A 25,728-nucleotide genomic window follows, 5' to 3' on the forward strand; every position below is an offset into this window, starting at 1 on the left:
TGATGTTCTCAATAACACAGTCACAGCATTAAATGTACATACATTATATACAGTGTACTCAGTCACTTAGCTTTCTGTAGTCTTCAGAATGGGGAAAGCGAAGCCCAGGAAATCCAATCACTCTGTCAGGATCTGTAAGCCAGCTCAGCTCCGCTGCAAGCGTTCTGAATGGCGCCAAAACAGAGTGAGGGAAGGGACCAAGTCCCTGCTGCTGCGGGGTCTGTGACTTTTGGCGCCAACTACCCCCAGACAGCTGCTCCCATTGTAGGATCTCCTCGTTCCAGTATCTCCCCCTCAGCTGGGGACCACTCGGAACATGCCTGTAACAACACTGCTGTCCTCTCATATCAGGAGCTCAGTGTGTAAGCTCCGCAGAAAATGGCCGCCGCCATCACGGAGCGCCTGTCCCCCATGATCCCCACCTAGCGTGAAGCCGGTTTCAGAGCGCTCCGGAGCCCAGGCAGCTTCTTAAAAGAAGCTGTAAGCGCTGCACAGGGAGGCCAGACAGCGTCTCCCTCGTGCACAGTGAGCTGACAGGACTCGTTTCTGTCAGCTCCTGCTGCGCTAGCAGTGTGAGGATTCACTTGAGAATCCTCACACTGTGCCTACCTAGCTAGTGTAGAAGTTAATAAAATAATAAAAACCCTAACTAACTCTACTCCTTCGGCTGCTCCAGCAGCCCTTTAGAATAGCACCCACTCCAGTGGGCACCTAACACGAACTGAGGAGTCTGGGATGCAGTAGGGGAGGAGCCTACCCTCCAAAAGCTTTAGGATAGGTGCCTGGCTCCTGCGGACCCTCCTACATCCCAATGTGAAGCTGTGTCACCAGGACCATTGAAAGAGAAATAACTAAGTTAATGTCATTCCCATATTAACTGCCGTGTACATTACAGTACATGTCCCGCAGCACGTACCATGTCCACTTAAATCATACTCCTGCAGGAACATGGCAGCCCGCTCATAGGTCTTCAGCACTGGACTCAGCAAGTGACAAAGGAAGACAAAGAAATCGGCGTGATTATCCGAACGTCCCAACTGTTGGAACAGAAGAAAATGGAGAATAGACCATTCATTAGTAAAAGTGACAGGCTAGGAGCAATGCTGTATATAATAGCCTGCGAGGTACAGGCCGTTCGGGAACTCCAGCCAGTAAATGATTGCCGCTTAGCACTGCATACTTATTTACCAGGATGCTTTACTATGCTCATAGTGTAAAGGGAACATATCAGGTTCAACACAACATTCAGAGACACCCAACACTTAATGGGAAATACTGTACCTGTATACAAGTACAATGCACAACAGGTAGCATAAGCACATAGGGCCTTATTCTAGTTCACTAGTTCAAAATCCTTCTTAGATGGACAAAACCATGTGCACTGCAGGTGGGGCAGATGTTACTTGTGCAGAGTGAAGTAAAACCCCACCCAAATTTAATTCTAAGTGAGATCTATACTGCAGTGTAAAAATAAAGCAGCCAGTATTTTCCCTGCACAGATACAAAATAACTCAATCTAACTAACCCAAATCTAATTCTATCTGCACATTTTACATCTGCCCCCCTGCAGTGCACATGGTTTTGTCCATCTAAGAAGGATTTTGTCAGAGTAAACTAGAATAAGGCCCATAGTGTAGGTGGTAGGACAAATAACCGTTTCATTGGGAGAGCAACTAGCAATAGCTTGAAGGGGATAGTGGTGGCCAGTTATGCAATGTATGGGGAAGGCAAACTGCCAGAATGGAGTAGGAGCACTGGGGAAATAGAGAGTGCCAATGGGAGAACAAGAGGAACGAGGGGCGTGCTTGTAGAGTAGAGCTGGGGAGTGAATGGAGATGGAGCTGCAACATGATTTACACACTGCAGTGTTTAAGGCTTGAGCAGAGGCGGTACTCTTCTCTTCACCCCCGATTAGAAGGTGTGTCCTGCATCTTCAGATGGTCGCCTAGGGCACCTGAGGCTGCGTGTTCAAACCTAGCACTTGGATCTTGCAGATATATTGTAGAAGATGTGTATTTAGAACCACACATGCACATGCGTCGTCCATGGACAATAAACTGGTCGTCTCAGTGCTTGGACTTTCTGCCTTATGGTGGTGTGCAAGGGGAAGGCTGATTTGCATATTAACGCTCACCCTGTACAGACAGCGGCTGCCATTGCAAACACAGCAGCGTCCACCTATTGCAAACACAGCAGCGTCCACTTCTGAATCAGGCTCAGAGTGGAGGGTGAGTAGGAGAAAGTGATCCACAGTGACAAAACCAGCAGATAGGACAAAAATTACCCCTACTGCTGCTCATCATTAAGACGGACATATAGAAGGTTAATCCAGAAGATGGTTCAAGGGTCATCTAAAGCAGTGGTTCTCAACCGAGGTCCTCAAGGACCCCCAACAGTGCACATTTTCCAGGTCTCCACACAGAATTACAGGTGAAATAATTAGCTCCATCTGTGAATCTATTAAAATGTGTCAGTGAATAATGAGTGCACCTGTGCAACTGCCAGGAGACCTGTATAACGTGCACTGTTGGGGGTCATTGAGGACCGAGGTTGAGAACCACTGATCTACAGCAACAAATATGATGTGTCTTCACAATTTTACAAATGATTTCAATACCGTCCTTCCCTTAACTCACCCCCCACCCCCTCTTTTCTTTGCATTTTATGTTCTCCTCATACCCCGCCTTGTATATATTCTCAAAAGACAAGCGTCTTCTTTCACTCAAAGTTTTAAACCAAGAAATGGGTCGGTTACCTTGTAGTGACGCTTAGTGTTTTCTTCCATTGAGTCATTGTCACTATCCGACATCTCATCCATGGCTTTCCACGTCAGTCTGTCCACAAAACGTCTTCTCCCTGTGTCACAGGCCGGGGTTGCACTGGGGTCCTACGGAGAGCAAGGAGACGCGTCAGCCTGCTGGGCCTCTTTTCACCAAAATCGCCTGTATAATAAACAGTCTCACACCTCATACATAGACAGGAAACCACAATGGATCAGCTTGTCCATGATGTCCTGGCACAAAATATACAGAGACCGACATGGCTGGAAAAGAAAGGGGGAAGAGACCGTTACAGCGGAGCCTTTCTCACACAGAGAAAATCACACAGCTTCATTCTTCTCTCATAAGAATATATGTACCGGCTGGAGCAGGACACTTTTCGGTAGCAGGGAGCAGAGACACATCATCATTTCAATCAGCTCATCTTTGGTAAACAGAATCTCCACCAGGCAGAGAGTGGGCAGCTGCGCCAGGAGCGCATGCACAGCACAGGCTGAAAGAAGGCAAGTTGCAGTAATGACAGAAGATTGTGGTAAGGACAGGATGACAGTGTATAATGAGAAGGGGGCCAGGGTACAGTACATAGCATGATACACCAGTGGGTGAGCAAATCAAATACATCCAGACATTGCAGTGCACTGGCCGAGCATCTGTATCACAAAAGAAGCCTGTGAGATCAATCAGCAAACGGCCACATGCTAGAACCATTTTTATTACATCACTTTTTTTGAGCAATAATGTGCAGGCAGATTGGTGAAAAACTGGCATGGAGTCGGCTTATCTAGGATAACTATCCCACACCTCTATGGACATGATACTCTTGTAATCCGGTAGATTGCTGAGGTTTAGATGTTACAAATGTAAACACAAGTTGGGTTTGCCGATGCTCTAAGCCTGGGGTAGCTAACTCCAGTCATCGAGAGCTACCAACAGTTAATGTTTTCCAGATCTCCTCACAGAATCCCAAGTGAAGTAATTCGCTCCACCTGTGGATCATTTAAAATGTGTCAGTGATTAATGAGTGCACCTGTGCAGCAGCTAGATTGTCTGGAAAATGTGAACTGTTGGTAGCTCTCGAGGACTGGAGCTGGCTACCACTGCTCTGAAGCAAACTGCGGGCAATGCTAAGTTGTATGCAGCTCTGTTGTATCTCCACTTGTGGCTAAATTGGAGCAAATAGGTAGTAACAGGGAATATGTATTTAGCCCAAATTTTGTGAAGGCATGCCAACATATCAGGCCACGCAGTGAAGTGCATCTGTGTAACTATGACAGCTTCTTCTCCATCATGGATTGGGTGTGATGCAACGGACTATCGATAACACTCACGATGATGGGGACTGCATGGCCGCACAGATGCGCACAACTGGTGGGGGAAATTAAATCTTTGTGGAACATTAAAGGGTAAATGTACTAATTCCTTCTAACAATGAAAAGAGGCAATTTTGCCCACAGCAGCCAATCAAATGCTATGATTTCTCTATTACAACCTAGAAAATGATAACACAGAATCTGATTGGTTGCTATGGGCAACATCACCTCTCTTCATTTTCAGAAGTTTTAGTAAATTTACTCCTAACATTCAGACTCCCTGATAAGAAGGATATATTGCCCATAAACCCCTTCAGTACAATTGCGGAGCTCATCTTCATATCCGTAGTAGGTGCAGTTGTGCAATCCATCATCATTATGGTGGGACATAGATGGGTGGGGCTTTTAGGAAAATCAGCTCCTTTTTTGGACAATACCCACCCGAAACAGCTTGTACTTACACCAATCCCTCATTTCTGTTAGGTTGGGTTCTAACATCTGCACAGACTGAGTGATTACATGATCTGCATACACTGTGTCTCTTGCATCATATATTGTCATTGGAATTGGTAATACTATTATGATGCAAGTCTCACCTCCTATAGCTTCGTACAGGAAGACGGACAGCAGGGCGGCGCTCTTTTGCCCCAGTTCTCTGATACTGGTTTGGGTGCCTCGACAAAGCACATATATGTCATTTGAAGGGACAGAGTACAGGGAGACACAATGGCGGATGTTGTGTAGGCCGTGACAGAGCAGGTCCCATCGCTGTCCGGAGAATCCCACATCAAACCCATGAAGGAGAATGTCCTCTGTCATTGCCGTGAACTGAGAAAGAAGCTTGGACAGGGAGACTCCCTGAAATATAGAATAAAGTGAGGAAGTCACACAGCAGGGAGCACAGGGTTGGGGGTCTACCACGTGCGCAGATTGGCGACAAATTTGGCCCGAAGTCAGCTAGGAAGATTAAATAATGCAGAAACATCAGGATTAGCAACTCTTAAATAGAAGCAGATTATTGATAAAATTCTGTTTTTCCAGTAACCATAAAACATATTACGGACACTTTATTTTACAGATTTCTTTATTAATAGGAATATATACAGTGTACTGTATTACAATGTCCCCACCCTGGCATAAATCCTGTATAACATGCCTGACTGAGGATTTATGTACTCACAGATCTGTATTTGTGGAGGAGAAGTGCAGACACTATGTGGGAAGACATGACCGCCGAACAGGACACCGCAGCTGAAAGACAGAAAAGGTGCAGGCAGTCGAAGGGTTATAGGTCACTCCTTACTTCTCACATACTGCCAGGCAAGTAACTTGTTGTACCCTTAATGGAGCAATAACAGGAAAGGTATTAAAGCCTATGACCAAATAGAAGTGCTGGCTAGAGCCCACCGCTTTCCCCATTATCCTTTTAAAATCTAGTTATCTTACATGGGTCTCAGTGCCATCATAACTTTAAGACACACTGGCCTAGCGACCCCCAATTCTAATGACCACCAAGCAGGGGCAAGTGCTGGCCACCCAATCAGAGCAGCCAGGCAGCATTCTCTACCTGCCTCTCTGCCTGCAGCTAGAATGTCTGGCAGCATGCCGATTGGTGGGCGGCTGGAGCGATTCACCTATCGGAGTGCAGCGACAGATGGGGAGATCCAGGTTTGCTTAGGTCTTCCTTATGCATAAAGATGTAGTAGCAGTAGAGCATGAATCCTCGTCCATGCCATTGTGGAGCTGGACGTATGTACTTTGTGATTTAACAAACAGAAAGATTCCTATTTGAAGACCTGTCTACTGAGGTATCATATCAAACATATTATTCATAGACACAAATTCATGTGGGTTATAGCTCTTCTATCGGGGTGTTTGTGATATTCATTACTGCATGTTTATCTATTGTTACACAAAATAGATGTGCTTCTGTTTAACCCCTCGACACCTGGTTTACCGGGAGGTGTGCAACAGATCGAGGTCACGCATTCCCTATAGAAAGGGACAACAATGTCAAACATTGTCATAGCCCCTTCTATTGTTCTCAGCCACTGTCATGCGACAAAGGATTACTTCAGCTGCATACGCAAATCACCAAAGTATCAAAGTGTTCTACAGGCTCCCAGACAAAGGGCTGAGAGATGGAACAATTTACATTAATGAAGAGAAAGGAATAGAAATTCAATCCATCTGCTGCTCGCCTACGACACGGAGCAAATTAGAGGGGAGTTCAGGGCACTGTAACGCAGCGACAACCTGAGCAGTAAACAAGGTGTAACAAAGCTTATTTTCATTCATCTGCCCCTTATCCAGTGATGGATAACAGTGAGAGCAACAAATGTATCTAAGTGCTCAGAAAAGTGCAGTTTTCAGAGGGTTTCCACATCTATTACATTTCCCCTGCACCTTTATACATATGTTCAGGGGGCCATAGCAGATATCGTTGCCTACAACCCCACCTACAGTACATAGAGCCATAGGCCCTCATACTGGTTTGCTCGGTAAGCTGTGAGGATCGCAGCTTATTATGCACCAGAGATGCCGCCCGTCTGAGCGACCACCCTCCCACTGCCGATCTAACAAAAACACATCCCCTCACATGTCTCCGTAGCAGAAGAAATCATTCAATGGCCGCCTGGAAAGACGCCTACCCACATCCACCATCGCATCCCACCTACTACCGTATGCTCACCCACCTCACTGAAACTTGCAACCACAAATCCCCGAAACACTGACAGACCACCCACACTTGAGGTTATACAACTGAAAGCAGACCACGACATACCCCACATAATCACCTTGCACTCACCCATCACTCCCTATCCACACACACACACACACACACACTCTGCTCCCCACCCTCACTCAAAACCACCATGACCCACACCAGGTTTTCAGAAGTGGATCTGTGCCATGTTTCCCTCATCTACACCAGAAATTGGTGGGGCTTTAATGCTACATAGTTTATAGAGATTGGTAGAACTCAGCTTGTTCTCTCCATGAAAATCTTGGTCAGGAGATTCATCTTCAAAATAAATTTGCACAATATGTAGTGCAACCCCCACGCAACAAAGTAATATCAGATCTAATATACGATCCCTACCTTACGCGGCAATGAAGCATACGCTGGTTTTTATTTTTCTACATAAGTGTTTGCAGCTTTATTAGCGGTTGTCCATATATGAAGCCCTTTTACCTCTCAGAGAATGCAGTATGAAGCCATTCACTAACGTTTCCTCCTGGACAGTGACTGTGTCTGGATCTCCTCCCACCGATGCCGTGTCGTCATATATAGTTTTCCTGAACAGGAGGAACCAACAAGATGAGCTACACAGGGTCATAGTACTGGCCACCACTATCCCTACACATAGGTTGATGAAGTATGTTCCTGAAGCTCCTAACATTGTTGTGTTGGTAATGCTATGTTAATGTTTGATCAGCGCAGTGCTGTCTGTATGCTGTACTATATTCCTGGTCCAGGTGACAGGACTGGACAGAAAAATAAGGCTAGGTACACACTAGAAGATATATCTGTAGATCAACGGATCTGCATAAATATCTCTTGTCACCTCATGCAGCGTGGTCTTAGTGCACATTACTTGTTTCATCACAACTGGATGGACACCCGCCCGGTTGAGCGGTCCATCACAGACGGTCGGCAGATTGCCCATACACAGAGCACGATGCTCCGATATATCTTTAGATATATATCGGACATTGGGTTTGTTGCACAGCTAACACAATATATAATATCTGTAAACAAAGCCGATGCACACTGGCCAATGGTCCTTTGATTGAACGGCCAATATATTGTTATGTATGCACCTTACGTCCTTGTAGTGTCAACTGCTCAGGATCATACATCACTCCTTTAATTAAAGATCGGAGTCCATGTAACCCCAAGCAGGCCATGTATAAATGGTGTGCCATCATCCAGATCATCATCACTATCCCTTCTTGTGACATTCGCCACCATAAATTCAGCAATTTTACCTCATGGTCCAGTTCCTAGCAATCAGCCTGCATAGTAAGCAAGCATCTCCAGGAAAATGTTTAACCTGCCCCGTGATCAGTCTACACTCTAGATTAAAGGTCTAAATCTACTGCACACGCATATATACATGAACAAGTTTGCATTTGTACTGCTGGAGGAATCCAGAGCTCCCTAAGGAAACCCATGCAGCACTGGGATAGGGAACATGCAAATGCCACAGATCGAGGTACCGTGGGTGGAGCCACGAACCCACTAACCCATGGCCACAGCACAGTCTGGTACTAAGGTCTTTGGTTGTAGACTAACAGCAAGAAAAGGCTTGCAGCATGCAGGCAAGCAGCTAGGCATCCTTTCCTCTCCATATAGAGAACCTGCACAATAAGAGTACCGAACACAGATTTCTATAGAGAGCTACATGATTTTGTACGAAAAAGGAAACAAAAAGAAGAAAAAAAACACTTGCCGATTCATGATACACACAGTCGTCAAGAGCTATGAATGACAGAAGCTCACAATAATACAGTGCTGGCATTCTGTGTCACCGCTAAGAAATATCAAGGACGCATTCTCTCGGTTTCCATTCATGAAAAGATCTGCAGTTGAACTACAGTAATTGGCCGGAATGAGTGGGGGAGGAATCTGTCCTTCATCCTGTGAAAGCTGAAGTGTCTGGACACAGGGGCACTTGTTACCTGCCTGTCAGTGGTACCTGCACCACATCTGCATAGTAAAGGGTACTGTAGTACAAGCAGGCTTACAAAAACTGCTGTATGGACTAGATGATAGGAATGCTGCAAACTCGGCCCTCAATGTACACATTTTAGGGATATCCATGCTTGAGCACAGAAAGCTGAATCAAAGGAACACGTAATCAAGCCACCTGTGCGCAAGCATGGAGATGCATAAAACCTGGACTGTTAGTGCGCTTTGGGAACCTTGGTTGGGAATCCCTGAAGTAATGGAAGGAACAGCACATGACAAGAGAAGGCCCTGCTCCTGGGAGCTTACACTCTATAGGGGAGGTGCAGACAGTCAGGTGACACAGAAGGGGTGGACGACAGTGAGCGTCTCTACTAGACTGTACAGATTTGATCCCACATTACCTTGCACCCAGAATGTAGGGCTGGAGAGTCTCCCGCAGGCAAGGAGCAGGTGCCATGTATCTCCACGTGTAGTTATTCAAGTATTCCTGAAAAAGAAAAAATATTTACAAATATATTTACATTGTTGACAGATTTATGAGTGGTATGTGGTCACTGTGTAGACAATTTCTAGGTCAACTGTCACTAGGTCGACTACTAATGATCAACAGTGACTAGGTCGACACCTTGAAATGGCCAACATACCCAAGGTCAACACAAGCTTATGGTCGACATGAAAATGGTCGACATTATGAGACACAGCGTAATGCCCATTACTGTCCGGAGGTAGGGCGCACATTACATGCTCGTTGCCAGGGGGTAGTTACATGCTTGTTGTCAGGAGGGGGTGTTACATGCTCCTTGCCCAGCGTGCCCAGAATCTGCACTTCCTGGTAATACTGGGCTCCATGACAGATGCTAGAGGTGCAGGAGGACCTCTAGCATCGGTCTCCTCAGTGGCAGTGGCCATTTTTGAAGAGGTGTAAGGTCTCTGTCTGCAGAGACTGTGAGCCCATGAGGCGCCGCTAAGCCCCCCCCCCCCCCCCCCCCCCCCCCCCGGTCTTATCCTAGCTCATTTTGTTTTTAGGTGCCAGGGGTCCAACGGGGGATTAGTTGGTGGAGGGGAGTGCCTCTCTGGCTTGGCAACTACCTGTCGTGCTTACTGGCTCTGTACAGTGCCATCGCTTATACTTATAATGCCTGCAACAGTAACGTTGTGTATACACATTATGCCCGCATTAGTAGTGCTGTTTATACCAAACGTTCGAGGTAGTAGCAGAACTTATACATACAGCAATGCTCCCAGTAGTAACAGTTTTGCCCATAATGCATATACACACAATCAATCACTGTCCCTCCACCTGCTTGGCAATCTAGTCTGGCTGGCCAGATCTCCACCGCTTCTCCCTCAGACAGCAGCCCTGGTCTGGACTCATGTAGCCCCACTCCCTCACCCATGGTTGGTTGCTTCGCTGCTCACCCATGGGTAGCTCTGCCCCTTCAGGTCTTTCTTCCATGTCATGGGGGAGTAGAAGGCAATTTGCTCTTTCTTCGCTGCTGCGGCTACCTGTCAGATAATGTGACAGGCGCAGCAGCAACTGGCAACAGGACAGCAGTAAAAAATATGCAGAGCAGGGAAAGTACCTCTCCTGCCCGGTGTTTCCTTGTGTTGCATCCAATGCTGAGCCAGTAGGGGTTTTAGTACAATTTTGGCATATGGGCAATTTAAAAAAGTTGCTCAACCTATGAACATTGGCATTGTGCTTGTTTCAGGATCAGACCTAACGTGCTATTACATGCAAATAGTATATTGCTAATCTCTATTAGAGTTTAGCTTCAACGATGATGAATAAAATAAATGTAAAATAATTTCTATTAAGAGATTATATGAAAAATGTGTGTTTTTCAGTGCGATCAATTACTGAATATACAAAAATACTTTTTTCTTTTTTTTTTGCTCTGCAATGTGGCATCACCACTGCCATGATGGCCTAGACACTATGAACCTTGGTTGCCACAGCAACATGTAAAAAGTCAAAAACTGTGAAAATCACAAAGAAACAAACGGTATTGTTACGGCAAACTGCAGCAGATAGAAGAAGCTTAATTCTCCACAATCAAAGTTTGTTCTAGCAGGACAAGTAGTTGCCATGGGGACTGGGATACAGGTCTAGTTTGAGTAAAATACGCTTACATTAAAAAATGAAAACACATTTACCAATAGAGTAAAATTTAACAACATGATCATTGGACAATAGAAAAAAAGAACAGTTTATTTTTATCATTTTTGTAGCGGAAAATAAGAGTTATGGTTAACCTTTGTTAACTATTTTTCCTCGAGGTCCATGCGCTCCACAGGCAGTGGTGTAACTATAAATTTTGCTCTCCCTGTGAAAAAAAGTTGGTGGGGGTGGGCCTGGAATTGAAAATGCTGGTTCTGAACAGCAAAAAAGAGATAGTGTTGATAAAAGGGTGGTACGGGTATGTGCAGGTACCTGTCCAGTATGTCCAGGGAAACCATATAATCCCTGGGTTGCATTGCTAGGCAGAGACCCATTGCGTCAGGCTGAGGGATTATCTTCCGGATTTTGCAGTCTGGCTGCCCATGGCTACTTGGGTTTAGACTTTGAGATCTTAAAGGTGTGAGAAAATCTTAGAAAGACTTGCCCTTTTGCCTTGCTCTGTGGGCAAAGAGTTTAAAGATGTAGTCCAAAGTCACACTGGGGAAGCGGAGGGTAGGCAAGCAGCTTTAGAAGCTTCTAGATGAGTGACAATTTTGTCCATTTCTGGTCTGAATAGAAATTTGCCCATATACGGAAGTGCTTTGAGGGCTTTTTTGGGCATTTCTAGGAGCTGAGCCGCACTACACGATGTGCTCCTATAAAAGAAGCAAAAGCCAGAGGATAACAGTACTGTATCCAGAGCTGCTTCACCAATGTAAAAGGCTGCATCCCTGATGTGGGCCAGTATAGAAACCTGTTCCACAGTGTTGATGAATGTGAAGCTGTTGTCTAGGGCATCTCCCCAAACTTGTTAGACTTTAGCCACCCAGGCTGTAGCCATGGCAGGTCTGGATGTGGCCCCTGTAATGGAGTATAAAGTCCAAGTTATATGGTGGTGTGTAGATCCTGGACTTAGATGATTTGAAAATGGCTCCTCCCTCCTCAGTACCCCACTTGACCTTCATTCAGTTTAACCAAGCCCAAGCAGAGACTGAGAAAAAAAACACGGTGATAAAGCTAAGAAGCAAATGCCCCAAGAGATGGCCATTGGAAGGCACAGGCTGGCCCTGAGCAAGAAAGCCTGACAAATGAATGCACAAAGCCAAAGACTTGCTTTTATGCCGGACAAAACTTTTGCGGGAATTATAGATGGAAAACATCCTCCGTTTTCATAAAGCCGAAGTCCAGTAAATGTTAAACAAGAAAAGACCGTACCACATATTGATGAAGACAATGAGGAAGAAAGAATCTCCATAAATCAAAACAGGAACCATAAGGTTGATTGATTTGGAATGTGAAGATGGTCTTGGGCATGAGGAATGGTTAAGATGTAGAATGGAGCTTTGCTACAGCTTAAGGCACTTAGCAAAGTGGTTCAAACCGATGGCACTGCAAAAATCAAGGACTAGATATATGTCATGCAAGCCATGGGAGGAAGACACAAGGGTTGTAGATGGAGAACCCACTGCATAAACATCTGCAATTCAGGAAGACTAGACTGCTTATAAAGACAACACATATACCTGCATCCATACCAGCCTTCAGCATCCAGACCAGCCTCCAGAATACCCTTGGTTCTTAGTATGAACAGCCTCAGTGTTAAATGCAAGCACCCTTGTTCAACCAGATGTGGATGATCTGGACACAGAATGGCGTCTATGAGAAGATTCCGAAGGCTTCTGTGAGCAGGTGAAATAGAGGGCAGACATGCGCTGTAGGATGGAGGTGTGCCGCTCTCTCCCCACTTTCCAGGCAAACAGGTAGGCTAGGTTTCAAATGGGAGTTCTTCCCTTCCTGCAAGGGCTTCACTAGACAGTGGCTCCCTTATTGCAATACAGTTTGCCCAGCCAGTATTCACTTAAACTAAACAGAGGTCAGATGGGTTATAGAGAGGGAAGGAGCCATGTTCAAATACATTTAAGATTTACCAAACACCATACGGCGGGGAAGGGGTGAAGGGGTTTTAGGGGGGGTATTGGGCACTAGCCAGAAGGATTTGAGTCAAGCTGCAGTGGGGGTAAGCGCTGCTGAGAGGGAGGGATCAATACACTTACCTGACCCCTGTCGGAATTCCCTCCTTTGCAATGCCAGCTTCTGTATTCTGAACGCTGGTCATCCGTACGTATATAACAAGGAGACATTCTGTCGGTGGGGTGAAGTGCTTACAGGATTTCTGTATTTGTGCAATATACTATAAGTGGTCATTACCTTCTGCGGAATGTGATATTTAGACTGTATTCTAAAAGCTGCTAGAATTAAAAACATTAAATTAAAAAAATATGGATTCATGCACTATGGTGCGCACGTCTATGTTTTACGGTGCGTGGATGCGGATTGTTGGAGCAGAACACCAGTCTAAAGGACTGTAGTGCAAAGGAAACCCTCAAATTCCATACTATCCAGGGGATTGAGTTTCCATTAGGGCAATGGTTTCTGGGACTTGTAGTTCCACAAGGGGACTTTGTAATGAGGTCTCACGATTTGCACACTAACAGGTCTTTTTTACATAGAATGTATATATATTGTGCTATTCTCCAAGCGTAAGCATTTGGTAGAGCAGACCAGCCGGCAGCACGACATTTTTAGAAAGTAAGGACTCTTTGAATAGTCTCAGGTACCAAATGATTGACTGTATTCCTGCCTCTAATAGAGGAGGTGATCGGGGTCTCCAGCTTTTGCAATGTGAATCCAGGTGGATCCATCACTTAGATGTGATTGTGCCTCATAGTTTAAAAGAACAAATTTCATTTTCAGCATTCCGTTAATTAATATATTTACTCAGCCTGGTTGTAATGTCTGCCATTGTAATATATATATATATATATATATATATATATATATATATATATATATATATATATATATATATATATATATATATATATACATACATATACACACACACATACATACACACACTTTTTCTTTTATGTTTTCTTTATTTTTACACTTGCTACACTGATATGTATGGTTACCATGGTGATGTTTTGTATACTGTTAGTGACTTTTGCTTCAGCCAGCGAAAGGGCGGGTGTGGGGTGTGATGACTATAAAACAGGTATGTATTTGATGTATGTTATCCTGATGACAATTTACTAATATTGAAATGTTGACTACACTTTGGCATCTCAATCACTGTTATTGTGCTACGAGTATAATTATATACACACACACACACAAAGTATATATTTTTCATTTAGGCAAGAAATAAAAATAAATAAAAGCTGGTGTTTCCATGTTACCGTCCTGCGTGGATACACCTGTTAGCACATTACATGGATCTTGCTTTTCCTGCTCCGGTAACTCTCTCACGTAGAATATAGCCCTAATGCAGCAATGGGCGCCAGTGTCCAGGTGAAAGGAGCATGGCACCGTACAGGTAAAAGGAGGTCTAGAACAGCTGCCAATAATCCATATTAATAATCTTGAGCCTAATTAACTGGCTGATCACTACCATATATACTGTATGTTCACTTGATTCTTAGAAGTCATTTATAATTCAACAGATGAATCACACCGATGTACAAGATAATGCATACATTGAATAATATATAAATCTGTACCTGTAAGGAAAAAGGCTGAGCGAAATCCACACGCGCACAGCCCAGACTGCGGGACCATGGACAGAGAGCTGTAGTGAGGAAGTGACACAATCCTAAAAATGTGTCTGGCTAAAGGAAGAAAACAGAGGTTAGGAGGGGTGGTGTATGAGGGCTGCTCGTACAATACATTGGTATTGGTATAAACGCACCTTTTTTCCTGCACTGACACATTCTGGGATAGTGTCATAGGAAATCCCCACTGGAACGATAAGAATATCTGACACCACCCTGGACTGCAGAGCTTCCATTATCTGCCAAACCCAATCACATCCAATGAGCGACAGAGTATGGCAGCATGGTGAGGATGAGGACTCCAGAAACACCAGCAATGACTGTCCATCTGTCAGCAGGGTCCTGGTATACTGCCAGAGAGAGGGGGCCAGAGGAACTGCAGTGTCAGTTGAAGAGCCGTAAACAAGAGCAGGACAGTGGGAGAGAGAGATGGGAGGACAGGCCGAAGGGTTCTATTTACTAATTAAAATAATCTGTTTTTCATTCAGCATTCTATATCACCACACTGACCTGGTGATAATGCCCTATATCCTTGATGGCTAACCTTGACACTACAGATGCTTTTAAACTACACATCCCAGCATGCTCTACTTCAGTTTTGCTATTTTGGCCATGCTAAATCTGATGCAGAGCATGCTAGGATGTGTAGTTCAACAACAGCTGATGTGTCAAGGTTAGCCATCAAAGCCCTATATACACAGAGGTTTCTTTTTAATGGTTTAAGGCAGTGGTTCCCAAACTGTGTGCCATGGCTCCCTGGGGTGCCGCGGGACACATGCAGGGGTGCCGCGGCTTGGTGGTCCAGGACCAACTCAAATTATTAATGGTTAATTATTTATGAGCAAAACCAGTGCTGGCGGCTGCCAATCACAGAATGTGTACAAACAGAAGCAAATCCTGCCCTTTACCACATAACTGCCGCTAAGAATCGCATAGAAACCCAATCTAATTATTTTTTTTTGGACCTAGGGGTGCCGTGAAAAAAATTCTGATTCTCTAGGGTGCCGTGAATCAAAAAAGATTGGGAACCCCTGGTTTAAGGGTTTCTTTTTTATAGTGATGTAATGAGTCGGGAGGTCTCGTGTGTGAAGTTCACCCCAAAATAAAAAATCGGTTTCTGTATCTTAAGAAGGTTCATAAGGGAGGAAGTGTATTTACCCATTAAAAAGAAACCTCTATGAGCATATAGGGCATTATCACCAGGTCAGTGTGGTGATATAGAATGCTGAATGAAAAACTGACGATTCTAGATGAAAAGCCTCTATGGTGTCTTAGATCTGCGGCCTCCCTGTACGGGAAGAGGGAAGGCAGCTGACCGCCCCCTGCACCCATGTCACCGGTGCATTTACAGCTTTTTTATGGGGATGCCCATGAAATGCTGGGCATTCCCATGGGCGCAGCCACTCACCCCCTGCGTGCACTGCTAGGTGCAAACTGGCCGGCGAATAAGCAATTTGCCACGCCCACTCGTACCAAGTGGCTGCAAAAGCGCACAAAGGTTTATGCACAGCCGCTAAGCATCGCTTCCCTGTGCGAATGGACTACAATAAGGTCCTAAGTCTGGGAAAGGAAAATGTAGCAGCCAATCAGCTCCCGGTTGGTTGGTTCTTGATCTTGCGCCACATCTTAGTACATAGACCCCAAATAGGGAACTGAAGGCAATGAGAAGCGTGATAAGGAAACAGGACAGAGAATGAAATACAAATAATGGCTGTATCACGAAAAGACTTTACACAGTGAGGTACAAAGTGAAAAGGACATGCTACAGTGTGAGGCAAAGAGCGAGCAGAACAAGCACTGTATATCTCTCACCACAGACAGGACAGTTCTGCTGAGACACCTGGACCAAACATCTGGTGGAAGGAAGACAGCTCCCAACTTCTGCAGGAAACACCTAAGACCACAGTGTGGATATAGTCAATCTGTAAGCACTGTGTTGCAACAAAATATACTAGCGGCGCACTAGGTGCTGAAATGTAGAACTGGCTAATGGTCCGCCGTGAAGTGCCCATACACACGTCCAATTTGGCCTGATTTCATCAGATTCCAAAACATTGGTAAGATATATCGGATGAAAATTGGCCAAATCAGGTGTCTGACATCTGGTCGGATCCGATGAGTGTTACCGTGCGCATTGGCTCAGAGCCTGGAGATCTTACGTGCAGCAAATAAGTTAAATCGGACCATCAGCAGCACATTGCAGGTGCTCTTTTGCCGCCTTTCATATGCGCTCAGTGCCCAGGCTGCCCCTGACAGTGCCTGACTGCCAGAGTTAGGATTCCCGCCCTCACTCGTACAGGGCCGGGACTGGACAGGGGCACACGGATTGGCCAGCCTCACAATGCAGTTGTCCAGCAGAAGACCGATGGAATGTGACAGGCACTCCCAGGGCAGCCCTGGGAGTCAGCGGCCAGGGGCCTGAGGTCAGTGTTGTCATGGGAACCTGACAGGCTGAGGCAGCACTCAACCAAAAAAGCAGAGAGAGCATGTGAGACACCTTGTACTCCCTCGCCAGCTCCCCGGGAGTCCTGCGATTAATCGCATGCGATTAATCGTATGTAAAAAATGGCACATCAAGTGCAAATCACATGTAGCCTTCCCAGCGAGCCGCCGGGGAAATTAAAGGGAAATCAGGTCCGACTTGTCTGAGGAACAAGTCAGACCTGTGTATGGCCACCTTAAGCGAGATTTCAAACAATATCGCTCATTTCCACTTACGCTTGCATAATTTTAACATACTTCAAGTGGTGTACTACATCTTTAAAAAAAAAATCCTAAAGAAACATTGGGTTTCATAGGGCTAAATGGGATGTATGCAGAAACATAAGCATTTTGTACAGCACAAAAAGTTTTATCCATCACCAAACAGAAGATGTTCCATTAATAAATGTTGTAGAAAATGATTACTGCATAGAATAGACTATTATTTTTGACATTTTACTGCCTGCTTGGCTTGGTCACAGCAGTTTTGTGGTGAAACCTGTCAGGTCACTAATCTCTTGTGGGAACACATCCTAAATGTATAGTTTAAAAAGTAAACACAAGGAGGCTCTGGGAAATATGCCAAAATCTAGGAATACAATATTTAAGCCCTATAAATAACACTCCATTATTATTACCCAGGCAACATCATGGTGAATAGACTATTGCACACAACCCAGTTTTGCAGACAGATTTTGCAAATGCGCATCCTCTGTGCTCGAGTCCTGCCAGCAGCAGCATTTCAAGGGCGTACACTTCTGTATTTCCAGTTTCACCGAAATGCGTGCCACAGGGCACCAATGGTGCATTTGTAAACAGGGTTAATGATCTGAGGGTTTATGATTGGCGTGTAGGTGGAATTGCTACTATGGGAGGTATTCAATCCCGGGTCACCACTGTCTATCCATCCCGACAGCCGTGACCCTGGGCCGTTTTCGTTTTGCTCTACAGCATATCGCCAGGCGGAATTCAATGTCCTGCCTGCCGATCAGTGAAAAAGAGGGCGTGCCCGCGTAAACAGCCGTGGATTGTCGAGATTCAGCCATGATCACAACAATTCACGGCAAAACTGCTTTTAAAGTCGGGCCCGTACTGTCGATCGGGTGTGGTATGTGACTCTGACAGTCAGGATCCCGACAGTCATTATCCCGACTGTCCGGAGTCAGACAGCATGGCGAGCGCAAAAAAGCCCCTTGCGGGCTCGCTGCGGGCACGGTGGCTCGGTCATGGACCCCCACGAGGGAAAATAGCGGGTGGCCGTCGGGTACCCGGCTGTTGGCGATTTGACAGTCGGGATAATGACTGTAGGTATCCCGTCCGGCACCCCTGTCGATCTGCCTCTTCAAAGCGGACGGGAAAGACAGCATTGAATAGGCACCCGCCGCTATTTCCCCTGTCGAAAATAGCGGCGGGGTTGAATACCCCCCTTAAAATGAGTTTTAAAGGGAACTCTGCATATTGGAGCAGATACATTCTTATTAGCCTGAATGCAAGCATCCATTTAGGAACAAATGGAATGTATACTTACAAATGTTTCCTCATACATCTTTACTGCATTCATGCCAAACAGCGACATGGCATGCCAAGAGGGGCTGAGAATCTTCTACCATTCTTCTTTTTTGCCGACCATTAGGGATGCCAATCTCAGGATTGGTGGTATTCTGAGATTTAGGCAATTTTTTGCCAGGATTTGTATTGTCAGATTAAAACCTCCAATTGAAAGCTTCTGGGATCGACTGGTTATATGCCTGGCAGTGTTAAGTACCAGCTGCGCTGGGCTCAGGCGCTGCCTGGTAACCAGGATGTACAGCTGCGCAGTGTGATGTTAAAGCCTTCCCCCACCACCACCACCCTTCCAAGGACTGCTTCACAGCAGATCCCAACACAGTTTCCGGAGCTGCAGGCGACCTGGCTGCCCACTCAGGGCAGGCATCTCGCACCGTGTGCTGCAATAATGCTAGATGTATTAGGACACAACTGTACCATGTTAGCCCAATAGAGGACAAAAGCTACATCCTGTAAACAGAGTACATATTGTTTTCCAAATGATTAATGTTGAAACAAGAACATAGATAAAATATGGTGCCATTTCCTCCAGCGAGTACTGAAAATCAGCAGCCTCTACTGTTGTGACTTACGGGATTATAAACAATGTTAGGATAAATGGAATATATCGCAATACATGAGACAATTAATGAACGTGATTACCTATAGGCAATTAAACAATTTATCCGCTGACACTTCTACTGTGGGAATGAAGAACGACATTTAATATATCTTCTGACCTAGCAATACAAGCATTGGTAGCGAAATAAATGACATTATATATATATATATATATATATATATATATATATATATATATATATATATATATATATATATATATATATATATATATATATATATATATATATATATATATATATATAAAATATCCTAACTGGTTACACATAAAGAACTACTTATGCTGGGTAAACTTTGTGGATGTAATAAACCCGTCAATCTGCAATTATCAGATCGATATGCATTAGTGCAATTTCTAGCTCAGTGAGGAGATCAGGAGGTTGGGAACGACCTGGTGAACCTTCATATAGCTAATTTACCCCCTTCTTAGGGATATAGTTTAAAATATCGCTTAGGGTGTATGCTAAATATCGTAAATAATGCGTGCTCCTGTGGGTCATTAATGATGCCCTCATGCACCTGACCAATGTTTTCAATCAGTCCAGGCAACCTATGTACTTTTTCAGCTTTCTTCCTACTCCAGCATGTTTCTGCATGTGTCAAACAGACACTGACAAATGGACCCAGAAACACGTGCTGACAATGACATGCAGATGCTAGCAAACGCTGATATATGGACAGACACTTACACACTTACGCTAACAAATGGACATACAGATCCTGACAATGACACAAGAATGCCAACACAGATGCTGACATGCAGACAGACGAGCGCTGAGATGCGGACACATGTTGACATATGGACAGATAGATGCTGACACATTGACACACAGACACCGATTGTGGGGAGGCTCTCTGGTGAGAGTAGGGTGGTGTAATATTTTTTCCCCAATTGCGGTTAGGAGAGGGATGCTGCGATTGCTGGTGTGTGTGGCAATGCTGTGATTGCCTGTAGAGGTGAAAAGGTCATAATTCTGAATAAAAGGGGTGCAGGTGAGGGGGAGTGCCGGGGTTCCACCATTGCATGTGGGGGGAAGTGCAGGGGGTCCCAAGATTGCAGGAGGGAGGGGCGTAGTATGGTAGTGCCACGGAAGGGGGGGGGGGGGTCCCACGATCACAGGTGTAGGAGGCATGCAATTGTGGGGGTTCTGCAACCGTGGGCGGAGTGGAGTAGTGTGACGGTGACTAGGTGAATATGTGCCACAGTTGCTGATGGAAGGTTCAGCATTTGCGGGGGTGGAGGGGTGCAGTGATACAGGCTACATGAGGGGCTTTGCTCTGCGAACAGTATCAGTTTCCATCTACTTACCGTTCGTTCTACATCTGAATGATTTGTTGGGGAAAATAAAAAATTTATGATTTCCCCAACTAGTTGGAAATACCGTTTAAGCGTTGCGTCGGATTATCGTTTGCTGTTGGAAAGATAATGTTTTGGTGTTTGGCCAGCATGAATCCCTCTGTTCATGTTACATCTGCCCACCTGTAGTGCAAAATGGTTTTGTACAGCTACTTGCTTTTTTTTTTTTGCTTTATTTACAAACATGAATTAGGCCAACAATATGATGTGATGCCAGAAAAAACAAGTAGTGTAGTAATTGTTTTTGCCTAATAAAGGCTAAGGTTACTGTATGGTTGTCGCACCATGGTCCCTTTGTGTGTTGTAGGTGAGACCAGTGGCCTCACAAATCTGTGGGTTACCCAACAGATGCAGCAGAATTAGCTGTGACTGCCAGGCCCATCCCAAGCTGTACCTTGTTAGCCAGTTTGGATTCCGGGCTCAGCTCATTTGATGTAGGCCTCATTCTCAATGTCCTTCAGGAGATTTTGCTTTAGGCCTCCTCACCGGGGAATGAGGATAGTCCAGATGATGCGGACTTGTAGTTTTCTTCATCAGCCCTTTAGAGTGTAGAGACCTTAGTGCATACAGACTATAAATGTTTTGGTTCTCGGAACTGTCCGATACGTTGACCAGGGACCAAAGCTGACAGGATAAGCAGTGAAGATTTACTTTAGTGTATGCTGTGGCACAAGGGGGCACCAATATGGTTAGCCCAAGAGAGAAACAGGATGGCTCATAAAGTGGGTCAAAATGATTATAACAGCTATCCCTGCAGAGTTCCTTACAGGGGTAAACAAAAGGAAGCAACTTTACTAAGGAAGCAGAACCTCCATCCAGAGGTTCGCAGAAGTTGATGAACCAGTGGACAGACGGACATAGTCCGTACATTATGGCATTCACGCTGAACAACAAGGTAAACTACTGTTCCAGAACCAAACTAATATATAGCAGTTGCCCAGGACTATGCTGTCATTTACATGTTTCCTCCAGATGATGCGGCAGATCAGAGCTCTGGCACAGTGTCAGGCCACATGCTGCACCCATGGAGGCCCCGAAAAGTGTGGTCAGTTATGGAAACTTTTACACATATACTTGTGATGGAGAGAAAAAGGGATTTTTGTAAGAACTTACCGTTCGAATCCCTTTCTCTGATATGGTCCTGGTGACACAGCTCAACACTGGGATGTAGGAGGGTCCGAAGGAGCCAGGCACCTATCCTAAAGTTTTAGAGGGTAGGCTCCTCCCCTACTGCATCCCTGGACTCTTCAGTTCATCTTTCAAAGCCACTGGAATACATTAACTCAGTACAAACGCCTGCACATATTATATGCACATTTTATAACAGAAACTGTTAACTTTTAACCATTTTAACATGAACATCATGAAACTTCTGGCATACTTACTGAGCGTAAGGGAGGGATCGCTGTGTCACCAGGACCATATCAGAGAAAGGGATTCGAACGGTAAGTTCTTACAAAAATCCCTTTTTCTCTTTCAATGGTCCTGGTGACACAGCTCAACACTGGGACGTTCCAGAGCCGGTCCTTTGGGAGGGTACGCTCAGGTCTGCAGCTCTCAGCACTGCTCGCCCGAATGATGCGTCCTCCGACGCGAACTCATGGAATCTATAGAATTTGGCAAATGTGTGAACAGATGACCAAGTGGCAGCTCTGCAAACCTGCTCAGCTGTGGCCCCATGTCGAACCGCCCAAGAGGTGGCAACTGACCTGGTGGTATGCGCATTTATTTTGGCCGGTACTGGTCTACCCACTTTGGTGTATGCAAAGGCTATCACAGACCGCAACCACCTAGCAATAGTCTGCTTAGATGCAGGCCAACCAATTTTGTGTACGTCATACAATACCAACAATGTGTCAGTCTTCCTGACACTCTTCACTCTGTCCACATATATGCGTAGGGCACGCACAACATCCAAAGTTCTCAACTTGTCCCTTTTCTTAGAACCCTCTGGGGGTTGAAACACAGGTAGAACTATCTCCTGATTTAAATGGAAGGTAGATACCACCTTCGGTAAAAACTGAGGCACTGTTCTTAAAACAGCCCTGTCATCATGAAAAATTAAGAAGGGAGATTTACATGACAAAGCTCCCAATTCTGAAACTCTTTTAGCAGATGCTACTGCTAACAAAAACACTAGCTTCCACGTGAGAAACTTAAAGTCAGCCGACCTTAAAGGTTCAAAAGGTGCTTTTTGAAGGCATTCCAAAACCAGTGATAGATCCCAAGGTGCTACTGGTTGCTTGTATGGAGGTTTCAACCTGGATACTCCTTGTAAAAAAGTTTGAATTTCCGGCAAAATGGCTATCTTTTTCTGGAAATAGATGGACAAGGCCGAAATCTGCACCTTCAGTGACTGAAGGCTTAGGCCCGATGAAAAACCATCTTGTAAGAATTCCATCATTCTTGATAGCTTAAAATGAGATGTATGAGCCTTTCTTCTCTCACACCATCGAATGTAAGTCTTCCAGACTCTATAATAATTTGCCGAAGATACAGCTTTTCTGGCTTTTATCATCGTCTGTACTACTGCCTCAGAAAACCCTTTTCTTTTCAAAATGGTGGTTTCAATAGCCAGGCCGTCAAAATCAATCGATCGGAATCCAGGTGATTGAATGGGCCTTGTCTTAGAAGGTCTGGTCTCAGAGGTAGTCGCCATGAGTCCACAGACAACCTCTGAAGCCTCGAGTACCAGGACCTCCTTGGCCAATCTGGGGCCACTAAGATCACTGGAACCTTCTGCCCCTGTATTTTCTTCAGAAGTCTCGGTAACATTGGTACTGGTGGGAATGCATAAAGGAGATCTCCCTGCCAGTGAATAGTCATGGCATCCACTGCCTCCGCCAGTGGATCCCTCGTTCTGGCATAAAACCTGGGCACTTGACGGTTGACCCTGGATGCCATCAGGTCCACATCCGGGATTCCCCACCTCGAGGTGATCTGGTGAAACACCTGAGGGTGTAAGCTCCATTCCCCTTCCTTGAGCTCCTCCCTGCTCAGGAAGTCGGCTTCTATGTTCTCTATTCCTGGAATGAATATAGCCGATACAGCTGGAACATTCTGTTCCGCCCATAGGAAGATTCTGGACACTTCCCACATGGCCAATCTGCTGCGTGTACCTCCCTGGTGATTCAGATACGCCACAGCTGTGGCATTGTCGGTCTGAATCCTCAAAGGGAGGTTCTGTAACCTGTCTCCCGCCAAGGAAATCACTTTCCAGACAGCTCTCAGCTCCAAGATGTTGATCGGTAACGCTGATTCCTCTGCCGTCCACAAGCCCTGAAGCCTGAGATCCAGGACTACTGCCCCCCAGCCCCTGAGACTGGCGTCGGTAGTTACTACCAACCAGTCCCAGGTCTGTAATGACCGACCCCACTGAAGGGAATCTACTTCTGTCCACCATTTCAAGGATTCCTGAGTGTCCGAAGACAGCACTATCATCTCGGATTTCATGGTCAAAGTGTTTCCTGACCAGGCTGACAAAATGTTCCATTGGAACCTCCGAGAGTGGAACCTGGCAAATTGAAGCGTCTCGAATGACGCCACCATTTTCCCCAGGAGCTTGAGGCACCTCCATACTGAAATGCTCTGAGCCCTGAGAATCTCCTGGACTAGGGTGACCAGATCCCTGGCCTTTATCTCCGGGAGAAAAACCCGATGAAGATGGGTGTCCATTATAACTCCCAGGAATTGGAGTCTTTGTGACGGTACCAACTGAGATTTTTGCAAATTTAAAATCCAGCCGTGAGCCTGCAAAAAACTGATGGCCTCTGCCAAGTGACTCTGCAGCATGGCTGCTGACTCCGCTTTGAACAGGAGATCGTCCAAATAGGGTATTACTGTGATTCCCCTGAGCCTCAGCACCGCCGCCATCACTGACATTATCTTTGTGAATACCCTTGGCGCGGTTGCTAGCCCAAAGGGTAACGCCCGGAATTGTAAATGCAGGTCTCCTATGGCAAACCTCAACAAGGTCTGATGCTCCGGGTGTATAGGGACGTGCAGATATGCGTCCTGGACATCCATGGACGCCAAAAATTCTCCCTGGTCCAGACTCAGGAGTACTGACCGTAGAGACTCCATTTTGAAATGGTCTACCCATAAATGAACATTTAGAGACTTCAAATTTAGTATTGGTCTGAAAGACCCGTCTGGTTTGGGCACCAGGAACAGCGTGGAGTAAAAGCCTTTCTTCCACTCTTGGGGACTAGTGTAACCACCCCTTTTTCCAAAAGGGAGTGCGCTGCTCTCACAAGAGCTGTACGCAGCCGTGCCTCCTTTGGTAAGGATGTGGGAATGAACCTCTTCGGAGGTGGCCCTCTGAAAGGGATTTTGTAACCCTGTGTTATGATGTCTAGCACCCAGGCATCCTGGCCTAGAGAGGCCCAAGCGTCCCTGAAGAGTGTGAGACGCCCGCCCACTTTCGTCACTGTCGGGCAAAGCCCCTGACAGTCATGCAGAGGGTTTATCCTCTCCTTTATTGGCAGGCTTCTTGTGAAAAGAGCCAAATTTTGACTTTTGTGTCTTGCCTCTAGAGGGCTGAAACCTTCCCCTGAAAGACTGTCCTCGAAAGGACGCACCACCTCTAGGGGAGGGCCGAAAGGACGGCTTAAAAGCAGAAAATCTGGATGTCTGCTTTGCTGAGGAGGCCGGCAGGAATGTACTTTTGCCGCCTGTGGCCTGTTTTATAATCTCCTCTAATTCGGTACCAAAGAGTACCTTTCCTTTGAAGGCTAATGTTTCCAGAGCCTTCTTGGACTCATTGTCTGCTTCCCAGGCTTTAAGCCAAAGCACTCTCCTGGCATTAATGGAGACTGTGGACACTCTGGTTGCCATTTTAATAGCTTCCTCCTCTGCTTCAACTGCATATTCTGCTGCTGCCTTAATCTTTTCTGCAAGCAGTAATGCACCCGGGTCAGCCTGCAGCATGGTGCATAATTCACCAGCCCACTCTATCATGGCCTTAGAAACCCAGGCTGAAGCAATAAGGGGTCGTAAGGTAAACCCCACCCCTTCAAAGATAGCCTTGAGGTTTCCCTCCAGCTTTTTATCCACAGAATCTTTAAAAGCTGCACCGCCTTGTACTGGTAATACAGTAGCCTTGGACAAACGTGCCACTGAAGCGTCCACAACTGGGACCCT

The 25,728-nt window shown here is 45.6% G+C and overlaps 1 protein-coding gene across 4 annotated transcripts in view; it reads right to left on the minus strand.

The window, feature by feature from the left end:
* Nucleotides 1–25,728, minus strand: part of GPAT2 (glycerol-3-phosphate acyltransferase 2, mitochondrial) — a 63,908-nt gene that overhangs the window by 16,441 nt on the left and 21,739 nt on the right. For 3 of the 4 annotated variants that reach the window (XM_083184589.1, XM_083184586.1, XM_083184587.1), the window contains 11 exons: nt 16,374–16,455; nt 14,699–14,911; nt 14,511–14,618; nt 9,188–9,273; nt 7,287–7,390; nt 5,271–5,341; nt 4,687–5,047; nt 3,140–3,273; nt 2,966–3,043; nt 2,756–2,887; nt 917–1,037 (listed from right to left, as the gene is read on the minus strand). In XM_083184589.1, the coding sequence (XP_083040715.1) occupies nt 917–1,037; nt 2,756–2,887; nt 2,966–3,043; nt 3,140–3,273; nt 4,687–5,047; nt 5,271–5,341; nt 7,287–7,390; nt 9,188–9,273; nt 14,511–14,618; nt 14,699–14,911; nt 16,374–16,455 (1,490 nt within the window). The remainder of the gene's footprint in view (nt 1–916; nt 1,038–2,755; nt 2,888–2,965; nt 3,044–3,139; nt 3,274–4,686; nt 5,048–5,270; nt 5,342–7,286; nt 7,391–9,187; nt 9,274–14,510; nt 14,619–14,698; nt 14,912–16,373; nt 16,456–25,728) is intronic. The other variant, XM_083184588.1, reaches the window with a different exon arrangement.

Source organism: Crinia signifera, chromosome 4 (genome assembly GCF_055691185.1).
Source record: "Crinia signifera chromosome 4, ASM5569118v1, whole genome shotgun sequence".
Lineage (NCBI taxonomy): Eukaryota > Metazoa > Chordata > Amphibia > Anura > Myobatrachidae > Crinia > Crinia signifera.